This window comes from Tursiops truncatus, chromosome 19, assembly GCF_011762595.2.
Source record: "Tursiops truncatus isolate mTurTru1 chromosome 19, mTurTru1.mat.Y, whole genome shotgun sequence".
In the NCBI taxonomy this organism is placed as follows: Eukaryota; Metazoa; Chordata; class Mammalia; order Artiodactyla; family Delphinidae; genus Tursiops; species Tursiops truncatus.
In genome coordinates, this window is record NC_047052.1 from 3534007 (window position 1) to 3559235 (window position 25229).

The 25229-nt window shown below is 57.9% G+C and overlaps 1 protein-coding gene and 1 long non-coding RNA gene across 9 annotated transcripts in view; one reads left to right on the top strand and one right to left on the bottom strand.

Annotated features, from left to right (window-relative positions):
• The window catches only part of GSE1 (Gse1 coiled-coil protein), a 413117-nt gene that overhangs the window by 94842 nt on the left and 293046 nt on the right, over positions 1–25229 (bottom strand). The window contains exon 1 of one of the 5 annotated variants that reach the window (XM_033844486.2): positions 9533–9669. The exons of 3 other annotated variants lie outside the window; for them this stretch is intronic. In XM_033844486.2, coding sequence (XP_033700377.1) covers positions 9533–9569 — 37 coding nt within the window. In that variant the 5' untranslated portion in view covers positions 9570–9669. Of the gene's footprint in view, positions 1–9532; positions 9670–25229 lie in introns of those variants that run through there. One more of the 5 variants, XM_033844483.2, reaches the window with a different exon arrangement.
• On the top strand, positions 8991–11464 carry LOC117308994 (uncharacterized). Of its 4 annotated transcripts, none has more exons than XR_012328131.1 (3): positions 8991–9535; positions 9790–9910; positions 10549–11464. It is a non-coding gene; the product is annotated as an uncharacterized lncRNA (long non-coding RNA). The 4 variants fall into 4 exon arrangements; XR_004523253.2 differs by having other exon boundaries at positions 9790–9853; XR_012328132.1 differs by lacking the exon at positions 9790–9910.

Genomic DNA, 25229 nt, shown 5'->3' on the forward strand with positions numbered 1-25229 from the left:
ATGGGGGGCAGTGGGAAAGGGGCCAGGACGATCTAATCAAGGCGATTCCATTTCTTCTTTACTTATTTAGAACTTACCATCTTGTGACCAGAGCGTCGTGCATGGCCCCAGCTGGCTGACAGCCATTTCGAGCCTGAGCAAACGGGCCTGCCCAGCCCCAGGGGCCACGGGCAATGCGCTCCTTGCCCCGGCCGCTGCCCCCCATCAAGCATGACTCATCCAGGTCCCTCGGGAAGGGCCTCCTTCCTCACATCGGTCCAGAATCCAAGACACAGGCAGAGCGAAGTCCAAACGTAAGCGCAGCTAACGGTTCCGCGGTGCCTGGTCCGCGTTTCCACAGATTAACTCACCGAATGCTCACAACAACCCGAGGAGGCAGGCCCTACCGTTGGCCCCATTTAACAGATGGGGAAACTGAGGCCCAGAGAAGGTAAGTAACCTGCCCAGAGTCACACAGCCTGCCAGGAGCTGAGACAGGATCGACCCCAGTGCTCTCACCCCAGAGTCTTTGTTCCAACCAGCACTGCAGCATCAGAAAAGTTCGCTGACCTTGAAGCCCGCCAGGCAGACCCCCAGAGGGGCACCCCTGGAACCTCAGCTTCTTGCTGCTACCCACCTGAGGGCAGGCCCTGAAACCCCACGCACCACTTTCTTCCTAGGAGGCCCTTCCCGATTACTCTAATCCCCTGCTCTTTCACTTGCCAAGGGCTCCTATGTTAATTAAAACTCCATTCTCAAACTTCCTGGGGACCAGTTACCGCCAGCTTGTTTCCGCAGTCAGGCCGAAGTGTTAGACCAGTTCTCACCCCCGAGCGAGCACGAGAATCCCCTGGAGGGCTGAGAACACACAGATTGCCGGACCCCACCACAGACTTCCTGCCTCAGTAGGTCTTGGTGCGGGGGTGGGAGTTCCCGAGAATCTGCATCTTATCAGCTCCAGCTGGTGCCAATGCTGCTGGCCCAAGAACCCCACTCTGAGAACCACCGGGGTGCTGGCCCACACTCAGAGCCCCCTGCCCTCTTCCTGCAGGACCCCATGGCTCTGAGGGGAGCCTCTGCTGACAGTCTGCATCCACGATGGAGGCTGCCCGAGCCGCCTTCCTAAAACAGATGGGACGAGGCACGCCGCCATCTGACCCACACGTACCTCTAGATCACCCACCTCTCCCTGCCTGGTCCGGCCTGGTCCTTGGCGGTCACCTCCACGCTGGCCTCCCTCCTGCCCCCCAACCGCCCGGAATCTATCTCAGCCCAGCAGCCAGAAGGAGCGGCTGAAGTCACACTGCCCCCTCCTCTGCTCCCAGCTCTCCCAGCTCATCCCCCACCCCTCCTGCCCCTGCGGCCACACGGACACCCTTGAGGCCCCAGGACCTTTGCACATGTTTGACCCTCTGCCTGGGACTTTCCCCTCAGCCCTCTCCAGGGCTAACCCCTCTGTTTCTTCGGGTCTCTGGCCACCCCCACCCACACTCTGGCTACCCCATTCCCTTCTCCAGAGCCCGCGCTGGGGGATGCAGTGCCATGGGCTCGCTGCTGGCACGGGTGCTCTAGGAGGGCACGGCTCCTGGGAGCTTCTCGGCCGTATTTCCGCGTGCCTGGGCCAGTGCCTGGCATGTCGTAAACACATGTGGAATAAACAGATGAACTTGGCTACTTTAAAGCCCTGGGTTCCCACCCACTTACAGCAGAATCAGGGTCACGTGTCACTGGCCTTACGCCATTCAAGACGCTCCAAACGTGGTTCCGACCCACCCCGTGGCTTCATTTCCCACCACGCTGCTTTATCCCTCCTCGCCAAGCTCTCCTCTCCCTCTAATACTCTCCTTTCTGCCCTTCCTGGGAGGCCCAGTGCGAAGGCCGCCATCTTCCAGGGGCCTGGCCCAGCCCCCTGCGGGGACAGCGCTGCCTCCCCCCAGCTGGGCCCTGCCTGCCCGGCCCCCATTCTCTGAGGGCAAGGGCTGGTCCTAGTGCCGCTGCCTGGTCTCCAGAGTGGGGCGAGAGGCCCAAGGGCCCACTGGGCAGCCAGGGAGGCCCCTTCTGAGTGAGGCTCCATCCTGCCCACTCACTTTCTCCTTCTCGTGCTTCAGGTCCAGGGCCTCACAGTCTAGAAGGGGTCCTGCTGTCTAGACACTCTCTTTAAAGGATGTGCAGGCTTCAGAGCCCTGTCACCAGCAGGCACCTCTAAGAATCAGGGCAGGACTGGCGGCCTTTCCTTTCAAGTGCCCAGACTAGAAAGGCCAGCTCAAACTTCACCTCCTCTCTGTGGCCTCTCAGATGCTGACTCCACCCCTACTTCAAAACCAATCGGTGCTTCCTCTGCACTCCCAGAAATTTCTACACACGCTCCCGGGCACCAGCATTTTTTACCCTGTATTACTCAATCCACATCCCCCACTTCCACCAGGGCAGGGACGGCCCAGCACCCAGTTCTCAGCACACCTGGCATGAACTTAACATGCTGAATGTCTTAAGAGTGGCTTCCCTATTCTTGTTCATCCCTCCTCACTGTACTAGCCTCCTTTCACCCAGCCTCACCCCGCCTCTGCACACCTCACTTCCAAGGCCTGCCTCCAACGCCACCTCCTCCACGGAGGCTTCCTGGATTTCCTCCACCAGGGTGACTGACCCCGGGAGATTCCAGAGCACTCCGTCCTCACTCATCTTGCTCCCTATTCGTTCCTGAAGCAACTTGAGGATGAGACACAGACCTCCTTCGCCGCTCCTTCTGGGTCAACACAGGGCCCAGCACTTGCCCAGCTCAAACCGGTGATATTTAGGAGGGGACAGACTGGTTTTGTGTCCCAGGAGCACAGAACTAAGTGAAATGCACGTGTGTGTTCCCTGTAAAAAGCAACATTCTAACAACCCACGGTAGCATGGCAGGTGTGACCGTCCGAGACCACCAAATGGAGAGGAGGGAGGGGCTGGGCCATCTGACCTCTGAGGTCCCTTCCAAGCCCAATGTTCCATGACTTCCCAACCCCGCAGGCCATTAAGTAAGTGGCCAAATGCCCACTGGGCGGCAGTCCAGGCCTGGTCAGAGGGTGCTTCCTGTCTCTCTGCAGGGGGAGAGGGAGAAAGAAGGCCCTGATCTTCAAGGCTGTGGGCTTCCACTGGGTGGGCTCGGGCTCTGGGGGCGAGACCTGGGCGCAGATTAACTCAAATTCGGCCAGCCCCCAACAAGCACTGCCCTCAGCTCTAATCCAGGCTCAGGGCAACCATCAACCCGAAGCTGTGGAAGGCCTGGCATCGGTGGGAACAAGCCGGAAAAATGCGTTTTCCCCTGAAGACTTGTAAAAAAAATGCTCACTGATTTTTTTCCCTTTTACCCCAAGCTTTAAATCTATACGGAGCTCTTAAAAAAAACAAAGGCACTGCATCTCTTTTTACCCCCTCACCCCCAAATTCCCTCTTCTTAATACACCGCCCCCCACCTGCCCGAGTGGCTTCAAAATTTCTGATTGTGTAGCTAGACCAGCAAGGAGAGACAATTCCAGATACGAATGTAGAACTGCTTTGTTGAGGGACCCTGTAAGAGGTGAGGCCACTGTCCTTTGGGAAAGGGTCACGTTAGGGGTTACTAAGGCCTGATTTTTTTTTTCCCTGCAAAGTACAGTATGATAGGACATTCCCTAGTAGATGAGGAGGCCACATCTACCAACCCAATCTCACCAAAAATCTAAGAATTAGAAATCAACAGGTCCAGGCCTTCCCTGGTGGTGCAGTGGTTAAGAATCCACCTGCCAATGCAGGGGACATGGGTTCGAGCCCTGGTCCAGGAAGATCCCACATGCCACGGGACAACTAAGCCCGTGCGCCACAACTACTGAGCCTGGGCCCTAGAGCCTGCGAGCTGCAACTACTGAGCCCAAGTGCTACAACTACTGAAGCCCACACGCCTAGAGCCCGTGCTCCGCAACAAGAGAAGCCACCACAATGAGAAGCCCGCGCACCGCAACGAAGAGTAGCCCCCGCTCGCCGCAACTAGAGAAAGCCCACGTGCAGCAACGAAGACCCAACGCAGCCGAAGATAAATAAATAAATAAATTTATATAAATAAATAAGTAAATAAAAAAGAAATCAACAGGTCCCTCAAGGTCTTCCGACGTCCGTGTTCTTAGCTGCCAAGCGTGGGGTAGACCAGATGACCAGAGGGGCCCATCTGTACTTGACCTTGGAGAGAGAGAAGCACAGTGGGGCTGCTCCGTTCACACACGTCCATGTCCAAGTGATACGGAGCCCTGGACTTGGAACAGAAGCCCAGGTCCAGACACTTCATCCCACTGCTGGCTCTGTCCCTGGGAGCTGGGTGGCCCTGGCCGGCTGCCCTCCAACCCTCCACTTCCTCCTGCACAGAAGGAAGCAAATCTTCCCTGCCCCTGCCCCGTTCTAGGGCAGGAATCCAGGTATCGTAATGAGTGCTCCGAGAGCATAAAAGAAACCTCTCCTGACTCCCAAGAGTCAAGAAGAAGCAGGAGAGTTTCCAGTGGGGCCATATCAGATTCCCACCCATGGAGTAAAACCAACACATTTAAGGCAAGAAAAAAATCTTAATGAGAACCAAATTGAGCAGGGGGGTGGGAACCAGACCAGGCCCCTTGGTGAAGGGCTGGGCCGCAGCTGGGACAGAAGGGCCCCTGGCTTTCCCAGCCTGACAGATGGAAACGTGGCGGCCCCTCCCCCTTTCTCAGGGGTATCGGAAGATTAATTAGTGATTGCCTGGAAAGTGCAAGACGGGAGCCGAAATGCTTGTCCCTGCTGAGTTTCTGAGCTGTAAATAAGGAGCTTTCTCCATCACCACTGAAACGGCAGTACTGTCCTTTCATCTGAGTCAGATTCCATTAGGCCCAACCGGCCCCGAGAACAGGCTCTGGGTGGTTCCGGAGCCCCCCCCACAGCCGTGAGTTTGCCCATGACCCAGCAGCTTCCCACAATGAACCAGAGCTGGGCATGAGCTCGGTCACAGCTGGCAACTGCAGACAACCCACCCCCCTCCCAGCTTCAGCTCCTGAGGGGGCACCCCGGGATCGGGCAGCTGGAGGTCCGCGGCTCTGGCCTGCCCTCACCTCCAGCTGCCTCCCCCAGACCAGGTGGGCCTGAGCACAGATCCACACACGGCCACACCCTGGGGCTTTCTGGAAGCAGTCTAGGGGGTGAAAAAGAAAATCTAGGCAGCTCCCCACCGGCCATTTGGGCCTAGGTTTACTTCTCCCGGGCAACAGCAGCTCCCAATAGGGGAAGCCCATCTCTTGCAAGCCTGTCAAAGGATGCGTAGAGAGGGGCCCAGGCCAGCTGACCCTCGGGGAAGAGAGGCAGCTGGGGGAAGAGAAAATGTTCTGGGGAGACCTGGATTCTCTGGGAGCAGCCTCCAGCAGGCCATGTGGCTTTGGGCCAAGCCCCAGCCCTCTCTGGGCCTCAGTTTCCTCACTGGAGAATCTGGAGTGTCCTTCCCAGCAGTGGACAGTAAATCCCCAGGGGAAGCCAGGGTCACCCAGAGTTCAGCATGGGGCCGGGGTGGGGTCAGCTGACAGCTGAGGAGTCCTCCCTCCGTGAACTCCAGGAACAAGATAAGGGGGCCAGCAGGGCGCCACCGCCAACACCAACGGCCAATTCCCTCCCTCACTCCCTCCCTCACTCGTTCAACAAATATTTATTAAGCAGGGACTCTGGAGCCAGACTGCCCGGGGTCAAAGCCCGGCTGCACCATTTACTGCCTGTGCGGCCTCAACCTCTCTGCGCCTCGGTTTCTTTAGGTGGCAAATGGGATTCCATTAACCCCATGTCTGGTACGGAATGGGCACCACAGAAGGACTGGCTGCTGCCACCTCTTCCTCATCATTTTTATTAGTATTTTTATTACTGGTCTGGCACTGAGTCAGGCAGGAAAGCAACACACAGTCCCCACCTGCGTGGAACTCACAGTCTGGTGGAATTCAGGAAAGGGAGTAGCTGGGCGCAGGTGTGCACAGAAGGGAGTTTTGAGAAGAGGCATGCGAGACCCCCCGACCACTACCCACCAGTCCCCAGCTCTCTGTGCCGCCTTCTCCTGACACAGAAAGCATCCCCACCAGGGAATGAGCACCAGAGGCCAGACACCGTGTCATGGGGCGCGAGGGGCCTGGTCCAAAGACCCGAGTTCAAGTCCAGCTCGACTGCTAAGAAGCCCTGTGATTTTCTGCAAATAATTCCACCTTGATAATAATTATTACGATTACTATAGCCGTCCCTTGCTAAGTGTTCACGTCATCCCAGGCACCGTCCTCAGTACCCCGCAAGGATTCACTCGTTTAATCCCTTACACCAGATGTCAGCACGCCTCCCTGGAAAGGGCCAGATAATGAATCGTAGGCTTGGCCGTCCTGGTCACACCGACTCGTTGGGGCTCTAGCTCGAAAGCTGCCCCAGATAACACGTCAAGGAACGGGCGTGGCCACGTGCCAAGAAAACTTTATTCACCTAGTCAAGCAGCGGGCCGCAGAGGGCCAGCACCTGCCTTACGCTCACGCTGAGGTAGACCCTGTTACGGACCCTATTTCACAGATGGGAAAACTGAGGCCCAGAGAGCTCAAGCCACCTGCCCCAGGTCACGGCTCCGGAGAGGCAGAGCAGGACTTCAAACCTCCACTGCCTGGCCTCAGTCCCGTCACACAGGAGGAGTGGTGCCTGATGCCAGCCTGACTGTGAATGAACTGCCCCCCCGCCCCCGCCCGGGAACGGCTGGACGGGCAGGTTCTGGGCCCTGGCTCTCTGCAGTTACAGACACTGTGACAGGATCCGGCTGTGGGCACACAACGGGGTCCCAGAAACTGAAGAGCACCTACGTGTCAGGCGTCTAAGGCGACAGAGTCACAGCATGCCGGGCTGGCCGCATCCAGGCCCCTCCGTCCTGGGCCAGTGTGGTGGGCAGTGGGCAGCTTCACGGCCCAGCTCTACCACTTCCCAGCCGGGCAAACTGCTAGCTCCCCTGAGCCTCACTTTCCTCTTCCGTGAAATGGGCAGACACCAGCACTTAGCTCAGGGGTGGGAATGGGGTTTACAGGACCGATTCCCAGAAGGCACCTGCAAGGGAGCCTGAGGGTGACCACAGAACCAGGTCATTCCTTTTACAATTCCACCTTCTACTCTAACGTGAGTTGACTGAAGCCCAGGAAGCAAAGCCCAGGAAGCCAGGAAGCCAGGAAGCAAAGCCACTGGACCACGGCTCTTCTTTCTACACTATTATAGCAAAATTAAAAAATACAAACCCTAGTTGGGCAATTGAAAAAAAGAAAACTCTAGTGGAGGACAAACCTGCCTCCACAGACCCAGAGGACGTGCGCACTGACCTCCCCAGGGTCCCGACCAGCAGCCCTCACCTCTGCTGATCAGGGCTTCTTCACATCAGCCAGGACTGATTTTCCTTAATTGCTCTGTGTTTCCTAAACTGACGCTTCCTCCTTTTCTCTGGGAGGCTCCCAGTGTAAAAAGACAACCAGTTATCTGATGAATAAACGTGCACCAGCAGTCACCCAGTGGCAGGTGAGGTGGGGTGGAGATTACAAATACCTGTGCTGTTAAGAGCTCTGTACTTAGGAAGATGCACTCTTGCCACAATCATGTCGTGAGTGTCTCTAAGACAAGGTGCAGCTCTGAGGGCGGCGCTGCAGGTACAAAGCGGGGGTGGAGAGGCCACCAGGAGCCGCCAGCCAGAGCAGGAACGCTGGGCCAGAGCTTGGGTTTAAAGGGCCCTGGCACCAGCTCTCGGCCACCCGGGGTCTACCTATGGGGGGAGCCGGCTCTCGGCCTGAGCACTTGGCCCTGCACCCTTTTGTCAATTGGGGATTCCGGCTGCAATGTGGAACGGACCCGCCCAGTGTATGCGGTGCAGAGGGAAGAGAAGTGCTAACTTTGCATTTCGGGCAGTGAAGGAAAAAGAGATCAAGAATACAGAGATACAAGCTAAAGAGACCAAGTGCCGACCCTGAGAACTATTCTTCCTGTGAAAGTGGTGGAGACACCAAGCAAGAGACATAGAATCTGTCAGTTCCTGAGAAGGGCTGGGGACCCAAAACGGCCACAAAGAAACTCAACAAGAGTACATGGACAGATTTCCCACAGAATGGAGAAGTCCTTTCCACTCTTCCCCCCTTCTAGCCTCCCTCTATGCTATCAACTTGGTGAAGACGTTTGCCCCGGTTTCAGGGTCAGCGAGGGTCAGATCTAGCAGAGCTGGGTCCTCCCCGGGCCCATTCCCTCCCCCATGCTCCTCCCCAGGGGATCCAGGACAGCTGTGGGAGCCTCAGACAAAATGACAGGGGCTTCTGAACACAGAGGGAAAAACTCAAAACCCGACACCCGGCCACGTGCACCTTTTGCCAGCCAAACATTAAACCTCCTCTGGCGGCCTCCTATGCAGAATTTTAAAAGCCCCAACATAAGCCCAGAAACTTCCCCTCTCCTCTCTAAAGTGCCCCAACGTCCCCCCAAACCCTCCAATCAATGGACGCCCCAACTTCCATAGGAACTGTGTGTCAACGCCCAGGGAAGATAAAACTCTGAGAGGAAGGAAAGGGAAATAAAAACAGCTCATTCCTAGATCAAGCGGGCACACCAGCCTTCCTGACCTGCGGGTCACGTGGCCCACCGGGGGTTAGGCCTGCTGAGTTACTCCTGACCCGAGGGGGCTCTGGAAGGCGGTGACAGCGCGCCAGCCAGGAGGGCCCCAGGGATCACCAAGGCTCCCACCTCCCTCACCAGGAATCCTGGCTCGCCTGCTTCCCTTTAGCCTACATGTAATTATTTTTAAGGTTTCAAAGTGCAAATAAGGTCAACACAAGAGGGGCCCCCCAAACCTCCCGCTGTCACCCCCCTCCCCTTTGGGCTGCAAGTGCGACTTGCCCCGAAACAGAAAGTTACAGGGCAGGCTGCTGTCAGCGCGCAGGAAGGTTAGGGAAACAGGAAGCCACGCCAACCACCCTCCAGAGCTTCCCCCGGCCCCCTCCTCCGACCTCCGCAGGCACAAAACCTTCCAGGGAATCCCAGGCAGGAAGGGGGGCGGGGGGCGTGCGCGCCACGCTCGCGCGGAGACCGCGCAAGGGGCTGGCTGGAGGGAGAGGAAAATAATCCCGGGGACTGGGGGCGGGGAGGCGCATGCTACCCGATCAGGGCGGCCTGCGGGAAAGTAACTTCACACCCGGTGCTTAATTCACCTTGGAAGGCTCGACTGCCCCGGCCGCTCGCTGCGCCGCCGCCCCGGAGCCGGCTCCGGGCAGGCAGACAAAAGGAGCGAGACGCGCAACCCCCGGCGGCGGCGCAGCGGGGGCGGCGGGCCGGGTGGGCGCTCCCCGCCGCACGTAGCGCACACACCGCCGGCTGGACCGCAGCGGGAGCGGCCGGGGCCGCGCGCGCCCGCCGGTCTGCTGGGGGCTAGGCGGACCCACCGCCCCGACCCAGGCCGGGGTGGGGGGAGGGGTCTGGAGGGGTAAGTTAGGTTGGGGATCCGGGGCGCGCCGGCGCCGCGCGGGACCCAGGGAGGCGCACAGAGCTCGCTTACCTGGTAAGTAATACAGAGGCGGCTTCAATCCAAACATGATTCAGATTAGAATTCCATAGTGGCCAGAGAGGGATGAAGAAGGAAAAAAAAAAATTAAAACCCAGCGAGGAGACAAAAAGCGCCGTCCGAGGCACGGCGCTCAAAAATGCCCAAAACAATAAAATAAAGGCAGAAGAGCGATCCGGACAGCGACGGGAAAAAAAAAAAAAAAAATCAGTCTTTTTTTTTTTTTTCCCCCTCCCTAAAATGATCAAAAGGCTCTCTCTCCGGCCAGCGCCCGGGCAGTTTCGGCCACCTTGGCCCTGGCAGATCCACAATGAGGTAATTGACGACCAAGGACGGGCCGGAGCCTCCACGGCTGCCCGGTGTCTTCGCCGCGTGTGTATTTTCTGCCTTTTGGACTTGAGATGCAAATAAAAAAAGGAGGGGGGCGCACGGCGGAGGGAAGCAGGCGGGAGAGCGGAGAGGAGCGCGAGAAAAATAAAGGGGGGAGGTGAGGGTGAGGAAATTGGGGGGTTAAGATCTTCAGGGATTACTCATATGAAAGAAAAAAAGATAGAGAAAAAAGCAGCCCCCAAGACGTGCGAGTAGCAATCTCTCCTCCATTCAGCCATTTGAATGTCAAGGGCGAGGGTCAAGAGACCTGTTTCCAACAGGGTTTCACGTTCAGAACCAGAAGGAAGAAGGAAGGGGGGTCGGCGGGAGGGGGTATCTCTTGTTGCCAAGGAGAAATCGGCTTTGTTTTCGTTTCCCCTTAGCTACTGGGTGAGGAGGGGCTGGGGGGGGGAGAAGAGGAGGGGGCGAGCGGGGAGGAGAGAGGAGAAAATTAATACCCAAACAGCCAAGAAGTACCGAGGGGGAGATTTCTTCTCGTAAATAAGAGGCAGCGATTGCAAACAAGTCCCGGGCAGGAGAAAGCAGGCCGGCTCCCCTCCCCCTCTCGCCACCAACACCCCCCCGTTTTTTTTTTTTTTTTTTGGTTATCTCCCTGGCCCGGCGTCCCACCACTGACTCAGAGAGCAGGGGTGGGGGAAGGAGGAGAAAGAACTCGCGGGGGCTCGGGCGCCCGAGCAGAAGGAGCAGGAGAACGGGCAGGCGACAGCGCACGGCGGTGGAGAGCCCCTCGATCAATTTTCATGCAAGAATCATTATCGGTAAATTGGAAAGCTGGCTGCCTGACAGCAAATTTGTCTCCCCTAATGAAAGCGAAAGGGTAGGGGCGCAGCGGCTGGCGGCTGCAGGCGGCGGCGGCTCCTTCCGTCTCTACGCGGCATCTTCCAAGAGCTCCATGCTTCGCAGGGCGATAATAATAGTTTCACTTGCGAGCTTCCCCCCGCGCGGCTGCCGCGCCGGGCAGCATATCCACGCGGACCGGGATCGGGGCGCAGAGAGCCGGGTTCCCCTCTGCCAACGCGGGGAGAGTGATGCTGCTGGCGGCGGGGTGCTCCCCTCTGCCCCGAAGCGGGGGCCGTTTGCAAACTGTGGGCGGCTGCGGGCGCCGCCGGTCCCCCCTCCGGCTGCCCAACTCCGCGCTCTGGCCGCCCGCCCGCCCGCCCCTCCTCCCTCCCTCCCCACCCACGTCTGACAGCTGCGGGAGCTGGGAGTTCACCCGCCGCCGGGGCCTGGGAGAAGGGTCCCCAAGTCGTGCTCCGGGAGCTCTGGCCCGCCTTTTGTGAAACCCACACGGGGCTGCAGAAACACACCGGCCCGGCCCAGGGTGAGCTCCTAAGGACAGCGGCTGCCTTCTCTCCTTCTTTTCCTCTCACCCCCCCACCCCTCAAAAATCCCTGTTGCAAGTGTAATCAAATGCTTGATACCATCTCCCACACTCTCCCTGAACTGCTGCATTATCAGATCCGGGAAGGCATGCTTCCAGGCAAATAGACCTAATAAATGCTATTACTGGGCTTCTGCAACCCCGGCTGCACCATAGTAACGAGAGCCCTGGCTAATTTGGTTGAAGAAAACGACCAACTGCACAGAGTGTGTGTGAGCGAGTGTGGAGCCTGTATCCCTCCTCCCCACCCGCCTCCCTTTCACACCAGCTCACGAAGGCCCCATGTGATAATTCCCCAAATCGAAGGGGGAAAAACCCTGCCGCCAAACCACATCCTGTGCGCTCGTTGTCCAGCCCAGCGATTTTAAAGAGACAGGACCCATTTCCCCACGCCCGCACACACACTTAAAACGCACGCTGCAAAGCTGCCTCTTGATGTGACAATTTATTTTCAAGCCCTTTTACCTTATGAAGGGCCGGTCCCTCAGTGGCACAACCAACCGGAATCGCGACTTCGTAACACTAAGGGGTCACCTTTTGACCCCAGATACAATCACCTTTGTCTGTGGAACAGACCTGAGCCTGCAGGTACGCACCGCAGGTCACCGCGGCCACGACAGGCTTGGGTTCCCGCCAACGCTTTCCAGCCGCTGCGTAAATCAGGGGTCCCCAGAGGCAGCCCCGGGGGTCCCTACTAAACGCGGCGGCTTCGGGTGACAATTGCACTCCTGGAATATGATACTCTAGAGGGCAAACTGGAGGAGGTGGGCGGACTCCGCGTGCCTTCCGACCCCTCTCTGCCACTCACCCCCCCCCACGCCCACCCTGCAAGAATATCTTAAATGGGCTGGGCGGAGCTCTCGGAGCCAAGGGAGGGGTGGCGCTCCTCCCCGCCGCCACCAACGTCTGGGTGGGTGCAGCGCGCAGGCGGCTGCCTTCTCCGCCCGCTGGGCCGCCGGGGGTGCGAGGAGCATCTTTGAATCCCCCAGCCCCCGCGGCGCCCCGCCTGGCGCCCCCTCCCCGCGGGCGGCCGAGCGCGCGCGGGCACCCGGGAGGGCGCTGGGGCTGCTGACCCGGAGGAAACGGGCCGCTCGGGGCCGCCGGCGCCCGCCGCCAGCATCTGGCCGCTCCGCCCCGCGCTGACCCCGGAGGTCACGCCCGGCCCTCGGCGGCGGCGGCCCTTTGTTTCCGGGGCTGCGTGGCGGCGCGCTCAGCACTCCTCGCGCCTCCTCCTGCGCCCGCCGCCGCCTGCGGCCCTGCGAGGGAGACAACGGCCTGGCACGGCGGGGTCGGGGTCCAGCACCTGCCCGCCCGACCCCGGACCAGCGTCCGTTTCCCAGCCCGCCTTCGCCTCCCACCCACATATTTGATCATCTGTGCCCTTCTGGGAGTCGGTGGGGGGGGCACCAAGGCGCACAACGGACAGCCCAGGCGAGCAGCTGCCCACCCCCCCTGACTCCTCATAAGCTCGGAAAATCTCTGATTCTACTTGGGGGAAAGGAGAACTATTTTTCAAAGATCCTAACCTATCAGTTTCTGTTGTCATTCTTTTATTGGTTTTTAATTCTCCGGGATTACACGAACAACAGTAGTAATTAATACTAAACCTTCCTCTACTGTATATGCTAATGGCAGAAGCCATAAAAATTAATTTGCAAACATGTCATTACACAATAGCTGTACAGGCAATAAACCTGTAATTATGGGCCAATCACAGGCAGGGTACAGAGGGAGGGATGCTCCCCCAATCTGCTGGGTGCCCCCCTTCCCCTGCTATAGTAGAGAAGATGGTACCAGAAAGAAGCTTGCCTGCTGGGAGCCACCTGTGGAGAATGCGCCCAGACTGGGGATGGCAGAAGGGGTCTTTAGTCTTGAGTTCTAATGGCTTGGCTTCTATACAAGGCCCCCTGGAGACAGCCACTCCAGGGGAGACTGAAACTGTGGGAGGAGACGCACGGTGAAGCCTTGGAGAGCTCCCGGGCCTGGCTGGCTGGTGGTGAGTGAGCAGAAGAGGGGGAGAGGGCAGAGAGAACAGGACTTCCCGGGTGGCGCAGTGGCTAAGAATCCGCCTGTCATTGCAGCGCACACGAGTTCAAGCCCTGGTCCGGGAAGATCCCCACGTGCCACGAAGCAACTAAGCCCGTGCGCCACAACTACTGAGCCCACGCACCACAACTACTGAAGCCCCCGCACCTAGAGCCCGTGCTCCACAACAAGAGAAGCCACGGCGATGAGAAGCCCTGCGCTCACGGCAACTAGAGAGAGCCCACGCGCAACAACGAAGACCCAATGCAGCCAAAAATAGATAAGATAAATTAATTTTTTAAAAAAAGGGAGAGAGGGAATAGGAGACCCCACACTGGCAGGCCAGCACCCGTTTATCTTTGCTTCCCGGTCAAAAGGCAAACATCTCCCCCCCCAATAAGTAGTTGAAGGCCTGCATCAAATTATCTCAAAATGCTCAGGCCAAGCCCTAATTGCTTTTAGCCACTCCCTGGGGCAGGAGGTGAGCTGTGAGATTCGAGCGATACCCTAAGTCTCCTTTGGCCCTGCGTCTGGGTGGCTCAGAGTAGGTTATTGACATTTCCTGGTGACAGGGACGTTTATAACGGAGGAAAATATGAAACCTACCATGGGAGGGTGGCTGCACCACAGCTCCCGACCTGATGCCAAAACAGCTGAAAAGTATAAAGCACCCCCGCCATGCCAAGCAGCCTGCTTAACGGGCTGCCTCGCCACTGAATGGCTCGGTTGTTTGCCATAACGTGGCTGAACGGGGAGCTGGAAGGATTTTTCCTTTCCCACCGGCCCTTGTGGCTTGGCTGTCATTTTTGGAACCCATCACTAAGGCCATTCATTTCCAGGGGACTCGCCCCTCCTCGGACGGTGCCTATGGCCTGGCTAGAGGCGGAGGGGCAGCCAGTCTGGGCCCACACGTGGACCAGCTGCCAGGTGCCCAAGGTGAGAAGGACAGCACTCTTCTGGGGATTTCAGTTCCGCGGGATCATCTGCAAGGACGGGTTGCCTCTCTCCATCCCCGTTTCTCTCCCAGAGCCTGGTCACGGCAATACCCTCCTGCTCTCCCGGCTCACACCTCTGGGGAGGAGTCGGGCATTTATAGAAGAAAGGCAGCAATCGATGCCACTGAAGGGCAAACTCATGCCCACCTCCCTGAGAGACCCCTGCCCACGCTGCCAGCCAACCCAGGGTGAGAGGGAAGCTCTGGGCCTGTCCTGGGCCCAGTGGAAAGAAAAGGAAAGAAAAGCGCTTCATGTCTCAATGGGAAACAAGCTGGGGGCGGGCTGCTTCTTGGAAGCCGCGTGGAGCTCACCAGACATCCCCCCAGCCAAGATGCGGGGGGGGAGGCCCTCCTTCCCCCTCTCCCCGGCTGCACCTTCAAAATGGAGGGGCCCCAGACTCCCTCTAGCGGGCCTGCCATTGCCACAGCACAGAGACAGCCTAGCCGGCCAAGAGCGTCAGCTGAATGCAGTAAAAATAGCCTCCCAGCACGTGCTGCAAACACTGAGGCCGCAGACTGGGTCTGGATGTGCAGCGGTGTAGTGCCCGGCTCTGAGCGGGAGAGCCCAGTGCCTCTGTGTGCCCACTGGCACTCTGGTGGCGGCCCAGGCCAGGCTGCGACCTCACCTTTCTGGAGGGGGCACTGCTCCCCAAGGATTCCAGGGAAAGAAGGCGAGGGGAGGCTGGGAGGCCACGTGACTAAGCTGAAATGCCCCTTTAGGTCTGCCCCCTCCATTTCCCTCCCTGGGATAATCAGGCCAGCTGATTGCTGTTCTGAGCGCTCTTCACAGAGAGCTCATTAGATCCTCATGACAACTGTGTTCAAGGTCACCCTTAGGAGTTCCATTTTCTAGATGAGGCCCAGAGAGGCCAAGCATCTTGCCCAAGGACACACAGCCAGGAAAGGGCAGAGCCGGGATTTGAAGCTGAGCTGGTTCCAGAGTCCATGTTCATAACCATCAGCTTGGAGTCGGACATACCAGAGTTCAAATTCTGGCTGGGCCCCCCACCCACCGTGTGCCCCCAGGCAGTGACATCACCATTTGAAAATGCCTCAGTTGCCTCACCTGGAAAATGGGATGAAATCAGCCCTGCGTTCCAGGAAGATGCGGGTGTGTAACCACTCTGGTGCCTGGCACAGAATAAGGACTCCATAAATAGAGCTGTAAATGACTGTGTTTGGCATAATAGTGATAATAGCAATAATGGCAGTTACCACGGGCAGGGCCTCAGGACAGCCACGCTACTCGCTTTGCTAAGGGCTTTATCTTATCTGGAACCTGCCCCCACCCCACGGGGCAGACCTACAATGACCATCACCCCGATCTGCACACGAGGACGCAGAGGCCCCAGGAGGTGAAGCCACTCACCCAAGGGCACCCAGGGAGTAGACACACCCGCTTTCTCCCTCCGTCCAGCTCTGGTCCTTAGGTGACTGGACATGAGTGAAAGTTCTGTCTCAAGATAAGCAAGTCTGAGCTTGAAAGAGAAAGGGAGAACTTCTGCCCCGTCAAGGGGATGTCTGCAAACCCAGGTTTTGTTTCCATCTTGGCCTGGTGTGTTTACTTCTGCTTTCCTCTGCCAGTGGCTCCAGGCTCCCCACCCAGGGAGTGCTCCCAGGCTTCCCACGGCCTTGTCCACCTGTCCTGGCATGATGGGCTAATGGTGGCCCGCCAAAGTATATGTCCACCTGGAACCATGAATTGGACCTTAACTGGAAAAGGAGTCTAGGGACTTCCCTGGTGGCACAGTGGTTGAGACTCCACACTCCCAATGCAGGGGGCCCGGGTTCGATCCCTGGTCAGGGAACTAGATCCCACGTGCATGCCGCAACTAAGGAGCCCACGTGCCACAACTAAGGAGCTCACGAGCTGCAACTAGGACCCGGTGCAACCAAATAAATAAATATTTTTTAAAAAAAGAAAGAAAGAAAAGGAGTCTGTGCAGGTGTAATTAAGTTAAGGACCTCGAGTTGACATCATCCTGAGTCATCAGGGTGCGCCCTAAAACCAATGGCAAGTAACCTTATAAAAAGAGAAGCAGACAGAAGAGAAGACACAAGGGAAAATGCCGTGTAAAGACGGAGGCAGAGGTTGGAGGGAAGCAGCCATAAGCCGAGGACACTTGGAGCCCCCAGGAGCTGGAAGAGACGGGAAGGACCCTCCCCTACGGCCGCTATAGGGAGGATGGTGGCCCTGCTGACACCTTGACTTCAGATTTCTGGCCTCCAGAACTGCGAGAGAATAAATTTCTGATGTTTCAAGCCACCCAGTTGGGGGTACTTTGTTACGGCAGCCACAGGAAACTCATACATCCTGTCACTTCTGTGAAAATGGAATGCCCTCTGTCCTGCCAACCCAGGGAGGCCCTGGGCCTTGTCCAAGGCGGGATGCCATGGGCCTTGGGCCAGCTGGGTCAATCTCTCCTTCAGGCCTGTAGCAAGGGCTGGGAAGGAAGATGAAGTGTGCCGGGCCCACGGGCAGGTGTGCACTCAGGGCACCTGCACTCCGTGAAGCTGATGTCAACCCTCCTTTCCGATGACCTGCCTGCCCTCTTGTCTCCCCCGCCGGTGACACACGTTTGTGGGCTGGGGTTTGGGCAGCGGCCTGGGCTACAGGAGATCATCGAGTATGGTAATTTGCCTGGGGAAGAGCCAGCCAGCCAGCCAGCCTTGCCCAATCAACCTATAAACTGAGGGCTCTGCTGGCCGTGAGCATCTCAGCCAGCCCCACGAGGCCCAGGGTAACAACAACAAATAAGAAGCCTGGTGGCCGGCTTTTCACCAAACCTGTTTCCCTTCTCTCTTCGGCTCAGACCCAGACTACATTTCTCAGCCTCCCACGCAGATGTGTGGGGCCAGATGACCACATTCTGGCCAAGGGAACGCAGTGGAAGTAATCACTCGCCGCCTCCACGTTCCCCTTCTGGGTCTGCCCACCAGATGTCAGCTCCCAGGATGACCTTGAACCCATGTACAGGAGACACAGCGCCTCCATCACGCCCCCAACTGTTGTTGAGAGCAGAGGCCCCTGCATGGGCCCCCACCAATTATATAGTACAGTGGCACACGATTAAGAAATATATTTCCACTGGGGAGTGTGTATAGAAGGCAGCTTCTAGCGTGATGAGCCACTGAGCTACCCGGGGCTCTTTGTTACAGCAGCTAATGTTACTTGCACATACATCCCAAGAGATCTCCTTTACGGATTTACTTAATGACCAGCATTGCACTGGATGCTCTAAATACATTATCTTAGATCATCCTCACACTAAAAATAAATCTTTCATGACCCTCATTTTTCAGATGAGCAAACTGAGGTCCAGAGAAGTCAAGTGACTTGCCCAAGGTCATACAGCCAGTAAGAGGAAAATCCGATTGCCATCCAGACCCTGCATTTTACACTGCTCTCTCTGGTGGCCCCCTCAACTCTCTTCAGCAGGAGCTGGCAAAGGGGCTTAAACCCCCACTTTTTTTTTTTTGCGGTACGCGGGCTTCTCACTGCTGTGGCCTCTCCCGTTGCGGAGCACAGGCTCCGGACGCGCAGGCTCAGCGGCCATGGCTCACGGGCCCAGCCGCTCCGCGGCACGTGGGATCTTCCCGGACCGGGGCACGATCCCACGTCCCCTGCATCGGCAGGTGGACTCTCAACCACTGCGCCACCAGGGAAGCCCCAAACCCCCTTTTTAATGAAAAGCCAAGCAAGGAGACAAAAACGAGCACACCGCACGTTGCTGCCTACACACAGAACCGCATGCCTGACCTCCAGGTCGAGGCCGCCGCTGGAGCCGGATGCCGGGCCAGCTCAGGATTTGGGAACTCTCTACAATAATGGTTTTACAAGACATACGCCATGATGTCGCCAAAGCGCTGCCTCCCCGTGGGCTGCACGGATGCCAGAGAAATCAGACAGAGACTGCGTCTGGGACTGCCGGGCCACACAGCTCCTCCCTGCGGGGGGACCCCCCGCCTGTCCTCGCCCCCGCGCCACCACCCCGGGATGCTGGCAGCCCTCAGTCTTTTCATAATCTCAGACAGCTCTGGTTGTCAACGTCTTGCTGCGTGCAGAGCCAGCAAGTACAGAGCTGGCAAGCGTCTGTGGAAAGGCACGGAGGAAGGTCTCCGGGGGCTGGGGAGGGAAAACGCGGGGGTCAGGCGCGGCAGCACCTTCTGTGGACACGGCGACAGCCCCTGTGTGGCCTGCCCTCTCAGATCCTACTCCAGCCGCCATCCTGCTCAGCTGCCTGGAGGCAGGCTGACAAGGCTTTCTTCTCCCCACCGGTGCCTGCCCACCAGGGACCCAGGGACCAGGCGAAAAGCCTGTGCGAGGGAAAAAGGCATTTGTGAACAGTTCTCCCCACTGCCTGCTGCTGGCGTCTGCCGAGCAAGGAGTCACTGCCGGGACGTAATTAGCCGTTGGTGGATGACACACAGATCTGCCTGTCTACCCCCTGGGCCTGACTGCTTCAGGTCTGTGTAGCCCTCTGGCCAACACGATGCGGTTCTTAAGAGGTGGCTTCCTGCCTGCTTCTCTTCACGCCGGGCACAGCTTTCAGTAGGACAGAGTTGGAGTGGGGGAGCCCTGGCCCCCCTTTTATTCTTCTCTACCTGTACCTTGCAAAGAAATCCCGGTGGGCCCTCCCACTTCTTTTCCCCCTGCACCTCCCTTGCCCACCATCTCTCTGCCGTCCCCCAAGCCCTGAGCTGCCCCTTCTTCATCCTCCGAGGGGTCATGCCTGAACTGACGAGACTCCTGCCATGTCCCCAACAAGAGAGATTCTCCCCGGAGAACAGCTCCTCTTTCGGTCGTTTTCAAAGCACGCATGCGGCACAACTGACATTGGGGCCAGATCATTCTTTCTTGTGGGGGCTGCCCTGCGCATTGCAGGCTGTTCAGCCCTGGCCTCCACCCATGGGATGCCAGGGGCACAGCCCAGCTATGACAAGGAAAAGGTCCCCAGACATGGCCAAATTCCACCCCCCGCAGGGGTATAACAATTGCCCTGGTTGAGAGCCATTGATGTTGCATAAAGAATCCAGCTGAGAGAATTCCCTGGAGGTCCAGTGGTTAGGATTCCGCTCTTTCGCTGCCGAGGGCCTGGGTTCCATCTCTGGTCGGGGAACTAAGATGCCCCGAGATCCCCAGGCAAGCAGCTTGGTGCAGCCAGAAAGGATCCAGCCAGGGCGCTCAGTGACCAGACCTTTAGACTTAGCGCTACCGTTGGCCTCACGCAAACAAATGCTCTCTCTTGGCCCCAATTTTACCATATAAAAAATTAGAGGGGCTGGGCTTCCCTGGTGGCGCAGTGGATGGGAGTCCGCCTGCCGATGCAGGGGACGCGGGTTCGTGCCCCGGTCCGGGAGGATCCCACATGCTGCGGAGCGGCTGGGCCCGTGGGCCGTGGCCGCTGAGCCTGCGCGTCCGGAGCCTGTGCTCCGCAACGGGAGAGGCCACAACAGTGAGAGGCCCGCATACCGCAAAAAAAAAAAAAAAAAAAAAAAAATTAGAGGGGCTGAATGGGGTGCTGTGGTCTTCCAGCTGCCTCTGATTCTCTGAGGCTGATGGTTCCAAAGTGGGGATGAGCTTGGGATTCAGGAAATAGGGTCATAAGGAAGGAATCTAGTGATGCCGCAGTGTCATACAGGAAAAAGGGAGGGGCCCGTATGTTAGAGGTGGGCGACCTCAGTGCCTCGGGGCCTTTTCTCCAATCCTCTTTCTCTCTAACCTAAACAAAACCTGCTCTGAAAAAAAGTACCCCGGCTATCAGTCATTAACACTCTAGTATGATTTAACTCCACCTCCACTGTCGTCTTACAACCAAGGCTGCGGCCCCGACTGGAGCCATCTCATGGCTAAGTGGAACGGCTGTAGGACACATTTGGGAAAGGCAGGACAAAAGAGCCTTTCTGCCCACTGGGGTTTAAACGGTGGTTTCAATTTCATAACATCATGTGAGGTGAACTTCCGGGTGCCCTGTGTTACACACAGTCCGTTTCAACAGCTGCCACGGGGGAGGAAACAGCATCACTCAAGAGCTGGGGTTGGGAGAAGTTATGTGGCTTTGGAGGAACTTGGATACGGACGCACATCCAGCAGGACCACCAACAAACCGGGCACTGGTGGCCGGCTCCCCCCGGCTTCACGACCATCAGTCTCCCGACAGCACCTGGCAAACGCCAGTTTGTGCTGAGCTAAACAGAGCAACAAGGCCAGAGCATTCTCAGTTGGTGACCACAATCCTGACCCCTGTGTCTCAAAGACAGGATTTCCGGTTGTTTGTGGGGGTGGATTATCCCAGAATCGGCTCTGCTTCAGATTTTGGTTGGGAGGCAGGATGCCTGTTCCTGGGGTTGCGGCGGGGGGGGGGGAACATACACCTGCTTAATTCCATAGAGTGGGAGGCATGGGGGCTTGGGAAAGGCCGCTGGGTCCTAGCGCAGCTCCACCCCCACTGCAGGTGCAGCGTGGCTGTGGCCTTCTCTGGCCTTCAGTCTCCTCCTCGGTAGGACGCTCAGACTAAATGATCCCCCAGGCCTTCCAGCTCTGTGAGTCCATGATTAATAAAACTCAGACACACCATCTGCTCACTCTGACATTTAAGAAACAGAACAGGTTTCCGAGAAAGCTGCCCCGTGCAGCCTGCTCTTCCTCCTGCGCCCCGCTGATGGAGTGTGGGTTCACACCCTCCCCGCATCCCAGCCCCGACACACACACGCATACACAATCACACACAGAGCTGTCTCCCCTGCTCCCCCGCAGGGGTCAGAGATGCGGGAGCTAGCTGATGCCCTAGTCCAAGTCGGAACCACCCGGCCTCCTTCCGGACCTTGCACCCTTTCTCATGTCCTCTCCGGCTGGAGGGCGAGACGTGCATCTTGGTAACACGGCCCCGAACTTCCCAACTCAGCTGGCAGTGACTCATCTCTCCCACCAGTTCAGCTCCTCTTCGGTGCCGCGGAGTGAGAATTGCTGCCCGCTTCACAGATGGGGAAACTGAGCTCGAGGAGGGAAGGGTCAGCCCCAAGGCCACATAGGTGACAAGGGGCGTCGCCTCGGCAGAGTAGGCGCGTGTCAAAGGTTCGTGCCATGCAGGGCCGGTTCCCACGGCCCGGCTCATCACACAGGACGCCCGCGAGGCTGTATCCTGCAGATGACACCTCGCCACCCGAGGTGGCCTTGTCTCTAACACAAGGTGGCTAAGAAGGCCAGAGAAGGCCACAGCCACGCTGCACCTGCAGTGGGGGTGGAGCTGCGCTAGGACCCAGCGGCCTTTCCCAAACCCACATGTCTCCCACTCTATGGGATTAAACAGGTGTATGTTCCCCCCCCAACCCCAGGAACGGTCCTCAGGCCCGCTTGCTGTCAGACACAGAACACGGACCCTCCGTGCCAGGCCGATGGCCCTGCTGCGTCCGCTGAGTGGCCTACGATCAAGGGCACCTGAAGCCAGGCCGAGGGGAGGGAGGCGGGGGAGACATTCTGGGCCAGGTGAGACCTGGCCAAACTCGAGAGCTGAGCCTGGGCGGCGAGGGTAAGGTCGGACCGGTGATGGCTGTGTGGCAGCCAGGTGTCCTGATGGACCTGCTCTGTTACCTCCTCCAACTGCCCAGGTCCTGCCCCCGGCTGGGACCCAGAGAGGAGATTCCTAGGAAAGCCCCTGGGCCCAGGATCTGCGACTCCACGTGGGTTGAATCTCGGCAGACCCCACTCAAGTGCCCTCTCTCTGCGGGCCGCCCCCACGGGGTCAGCTGGATTCCAGACTCTCTCTGCTGCTCTCGCCCGGATGCTGCCCTTGGCCACCAGCTCCTGCCCTGATCACAGCGTCGGCCGGCCACTCCATGCCGAGCACAGACCTCCCTCTCATCCTCTGTCCCCTGCCACGCCCACTGCTCCCCCCACCCTGCTCGGAGAAGTGGCCTGGACTTCCTGTTTCTCGTAATCTCCAATAAGGTCAGCCCCAAAAGCCAGATAAAAATATCCCTCCAGCTTCTCAAGAGTATCGGGTCAAAAGGGACAGGGAAACTGGAATCCCCAGAGCTCACTGGGCTCACAGGCCACATTGGTCCCAAGGGCACGTACCAGCCTATGACATTCGAACTTGGGTTATGATGGCCTTGAAGGTCAAGGGGGACAGAAAGCGAAGCCTGGGTCCCCTGTACAAGTTGGGGGTCTAAGAGAAGACCCTTCCCACAATAAGCCAAGGCCCCAGAGAAGTACCCACTCAGGGTGAGAGTGAAGGGGAAGCTGGCCAGCCGAGTGCTGCCTGGGAATGTCAAATCCTGGACTGGATTAAGGAGGCTCTAGAGCGGTTGTGTCTCTAGGCCCCTACCAGCAGCACATACACGTCCACCTGAAGGAGACGACCTTCAGCCCAGGCTCAACTTACACCTCCAAATTTTTAAAAAAATATAATGACTAGCACACAGTCGAAGATAACCAGACCCCAAGAAACGCACACTTCCTGGTCGGGAGTCAGCAGCTGCAACAGCCTACAGAAGCAGATCTGCAGTGACTCGAGAGGCTGGAATTATTGAAGTCTCCGCAACTCCGCTGGCTCCCATCAAGAGAGAAGAGACAAGCTGAAGGGACGTGCAGAGAACAGGAAACCCTAACAAGAGCAGCATCACAGTCGAACATCTCGCCAGGATGAAGTCTCCACAGGGCAGGGACTCTGCCTGTTCACCACCACCTCCCCCAGAACCATGCCTGACCCCCAGCGGGAGCTCAGTAGCTCCCTGTGGACTCTTTAGGACCCGAGACCCTCAGGGAGGTGAGAGTGGGGCGATCGGCCTGTTCCAGGGAAGTCTGGGGAATCTAGTCAGTGAGAAAACAGGTGAGAGGAGGGGATTAACCCCAAAGTTCCCTTCACTGTGACATTTCTCTGTGCGAAGGTAGGCGCTCGTGAGAAACACAAACTCAGCCCTAGAACGGCCTCCACAGTGGAGAAAAACAACCCAGAGGTGTAATGGCTGCTGCAGAAAGCTAAATCCTTTAGGCCAGAACAAGCAACCCCTCACCGCTATAATTTCGAGTTATCCGTTCTTTACTATAATCCCTGGCCTTGGCTCTCCAAGCATCTACCAGGGAATCTTTCTGTAGGGGCAATTTTGGTGCCTGCAATTAGCTGAACAGGCATCTTTTGTCCCCACTAAAGTACTCAATTGCAGGTGTAATTAGGTTCCCTCACCCCTGAAATCTGCAGAGAGCTGCCCGCCTTGACTAACTGCACCCACAATTAAGTGCTTACGGGCATGTGGCTGGAGCCGGCAAACGTGTGCGCAGCTAATAGCGGGGGCACCTAGCAGCCTTTCAAAAATAGACACTGTGTTGGAGAGATCCAGCCTCTTTCCATTTGTTGTTCAAACGGCTCTGTCCAGCTGGGAATAATGAGAAAAGACAAACAAGCCAATTAGGCTAGGTCCATACATAAATAAACCGCACAGCTCCTTAATTAAGCCACTTATAGGAGTGGGCAAGGCTGGGAGAAGCGGGAAGGAGAGCGATGGCCCTGTAGGGCCAGGGCCTGGCCTGGAGGAGCCGGGGGTGAGGATGCCGTTTTGGCCAAGATGGCGAAGCCAAGTGGGAGTCCTCCATCCATCACTGGGGGCTGTGGACCACTTTAGCCAAGGGATGCCGGCGGGTGTGGGGGGCAGACTTGGGGGCCGGAGGAGGACTATGGGGGTGGGGAGGGGTCTCCAGATGCTCCCCAGGGTGAGAGGGAGGTTGGGTTAGGGCAGGCAGCCTAAGTCCCGCCACCAGGAGACGGCAGTATGGGACTGAGCCTCCTTTGTCCTCTTCCATGGCTGCCTCGGCCTGGCACATGACCTCTTCCCTGAAAGCGGCCGCATCTGCTCTCTCCTCCTCTGCCGCCTCCTCCTCCCCGGGGCCTCAGAAGGGTGGTGAAGTCCAAAATCAAATCACCTGCCTGTTTCCACAGCTGGGTCCCTCAAGGCGCCTTCAGTGGAGACGCAGGCCCTGGCCAAGCCTCCTCAGCCACAGACTGTACCCAGGCTGTGTGGACGCACAGTTCAAGACAAAGGAGGGACACGTGTGGTCAGGGACGAGGCCAGGACGTGCCGGGGGGTAAAGGGCGGTCGGTGACGGGGGGTGACCTCTGTATCTCCGACACACCAGCAGCCCTAGCCCCATCATACACTTGCCACACTCCCTGCCACGCTGCTGCATTGCTTCTCGACAATAAAACCCAGCAGATTGCAGTGGCTGTAATCAGGAAAGGAAGCAAAGCCGCCCGCTCCCGCAGCAGCGCCTCTGAAAGTGATTTGCCTTTTGCGGAGCTCAGCAGTCCCGGCTGGAAGCAAAGGGCAAAGGCAATATTTAGATAATTAAAAACCCATTGCTGACGGGCCAGCCGGGTGGCCACAGGTGGCTTCGGGGCGGACCCGCAATGGCTCAGAGTGGCCAGCGCGCCTTCTCTCCTCCCCTTCCAGCTACGGTGAAAGGAGGCAGGCAGGTGACCACTGGGAAATTCTGCCCCAAGAACAGTTGGGCCGAAGCCTGGGATTCTGGCTCCACAGTCCCTACCGGACCCGGGCCAGGCCCTGCCTCTGCCTCACCTCTCCTCCAGCCACGCCAGCCTGCCTGGACTCTTCCTGCCTCGGGGCCTTTGCACTGGCTGTGCCCTCTGCCTGGACCTCTCTTCCCCAGCTATCCACACAGCCTCCCTCCCCCCATTCAAATTCCACCTCCTCCGGAAGGCCCGCCCTGACTGCCATCCAAAGAAGTTTCACACGGCCCTCCCTAGTCACCCCATCCTCTCACTCTACAGCGGGGTTTCTGTTAACACTTGATCCCTGAATCTACACCCGACATTTTTGTCATCTTGTTCATCTTTCTCTGTGGGCCTCACCCGGCGTCTCCACCACTGCATCAGCGGTGCCTAGTG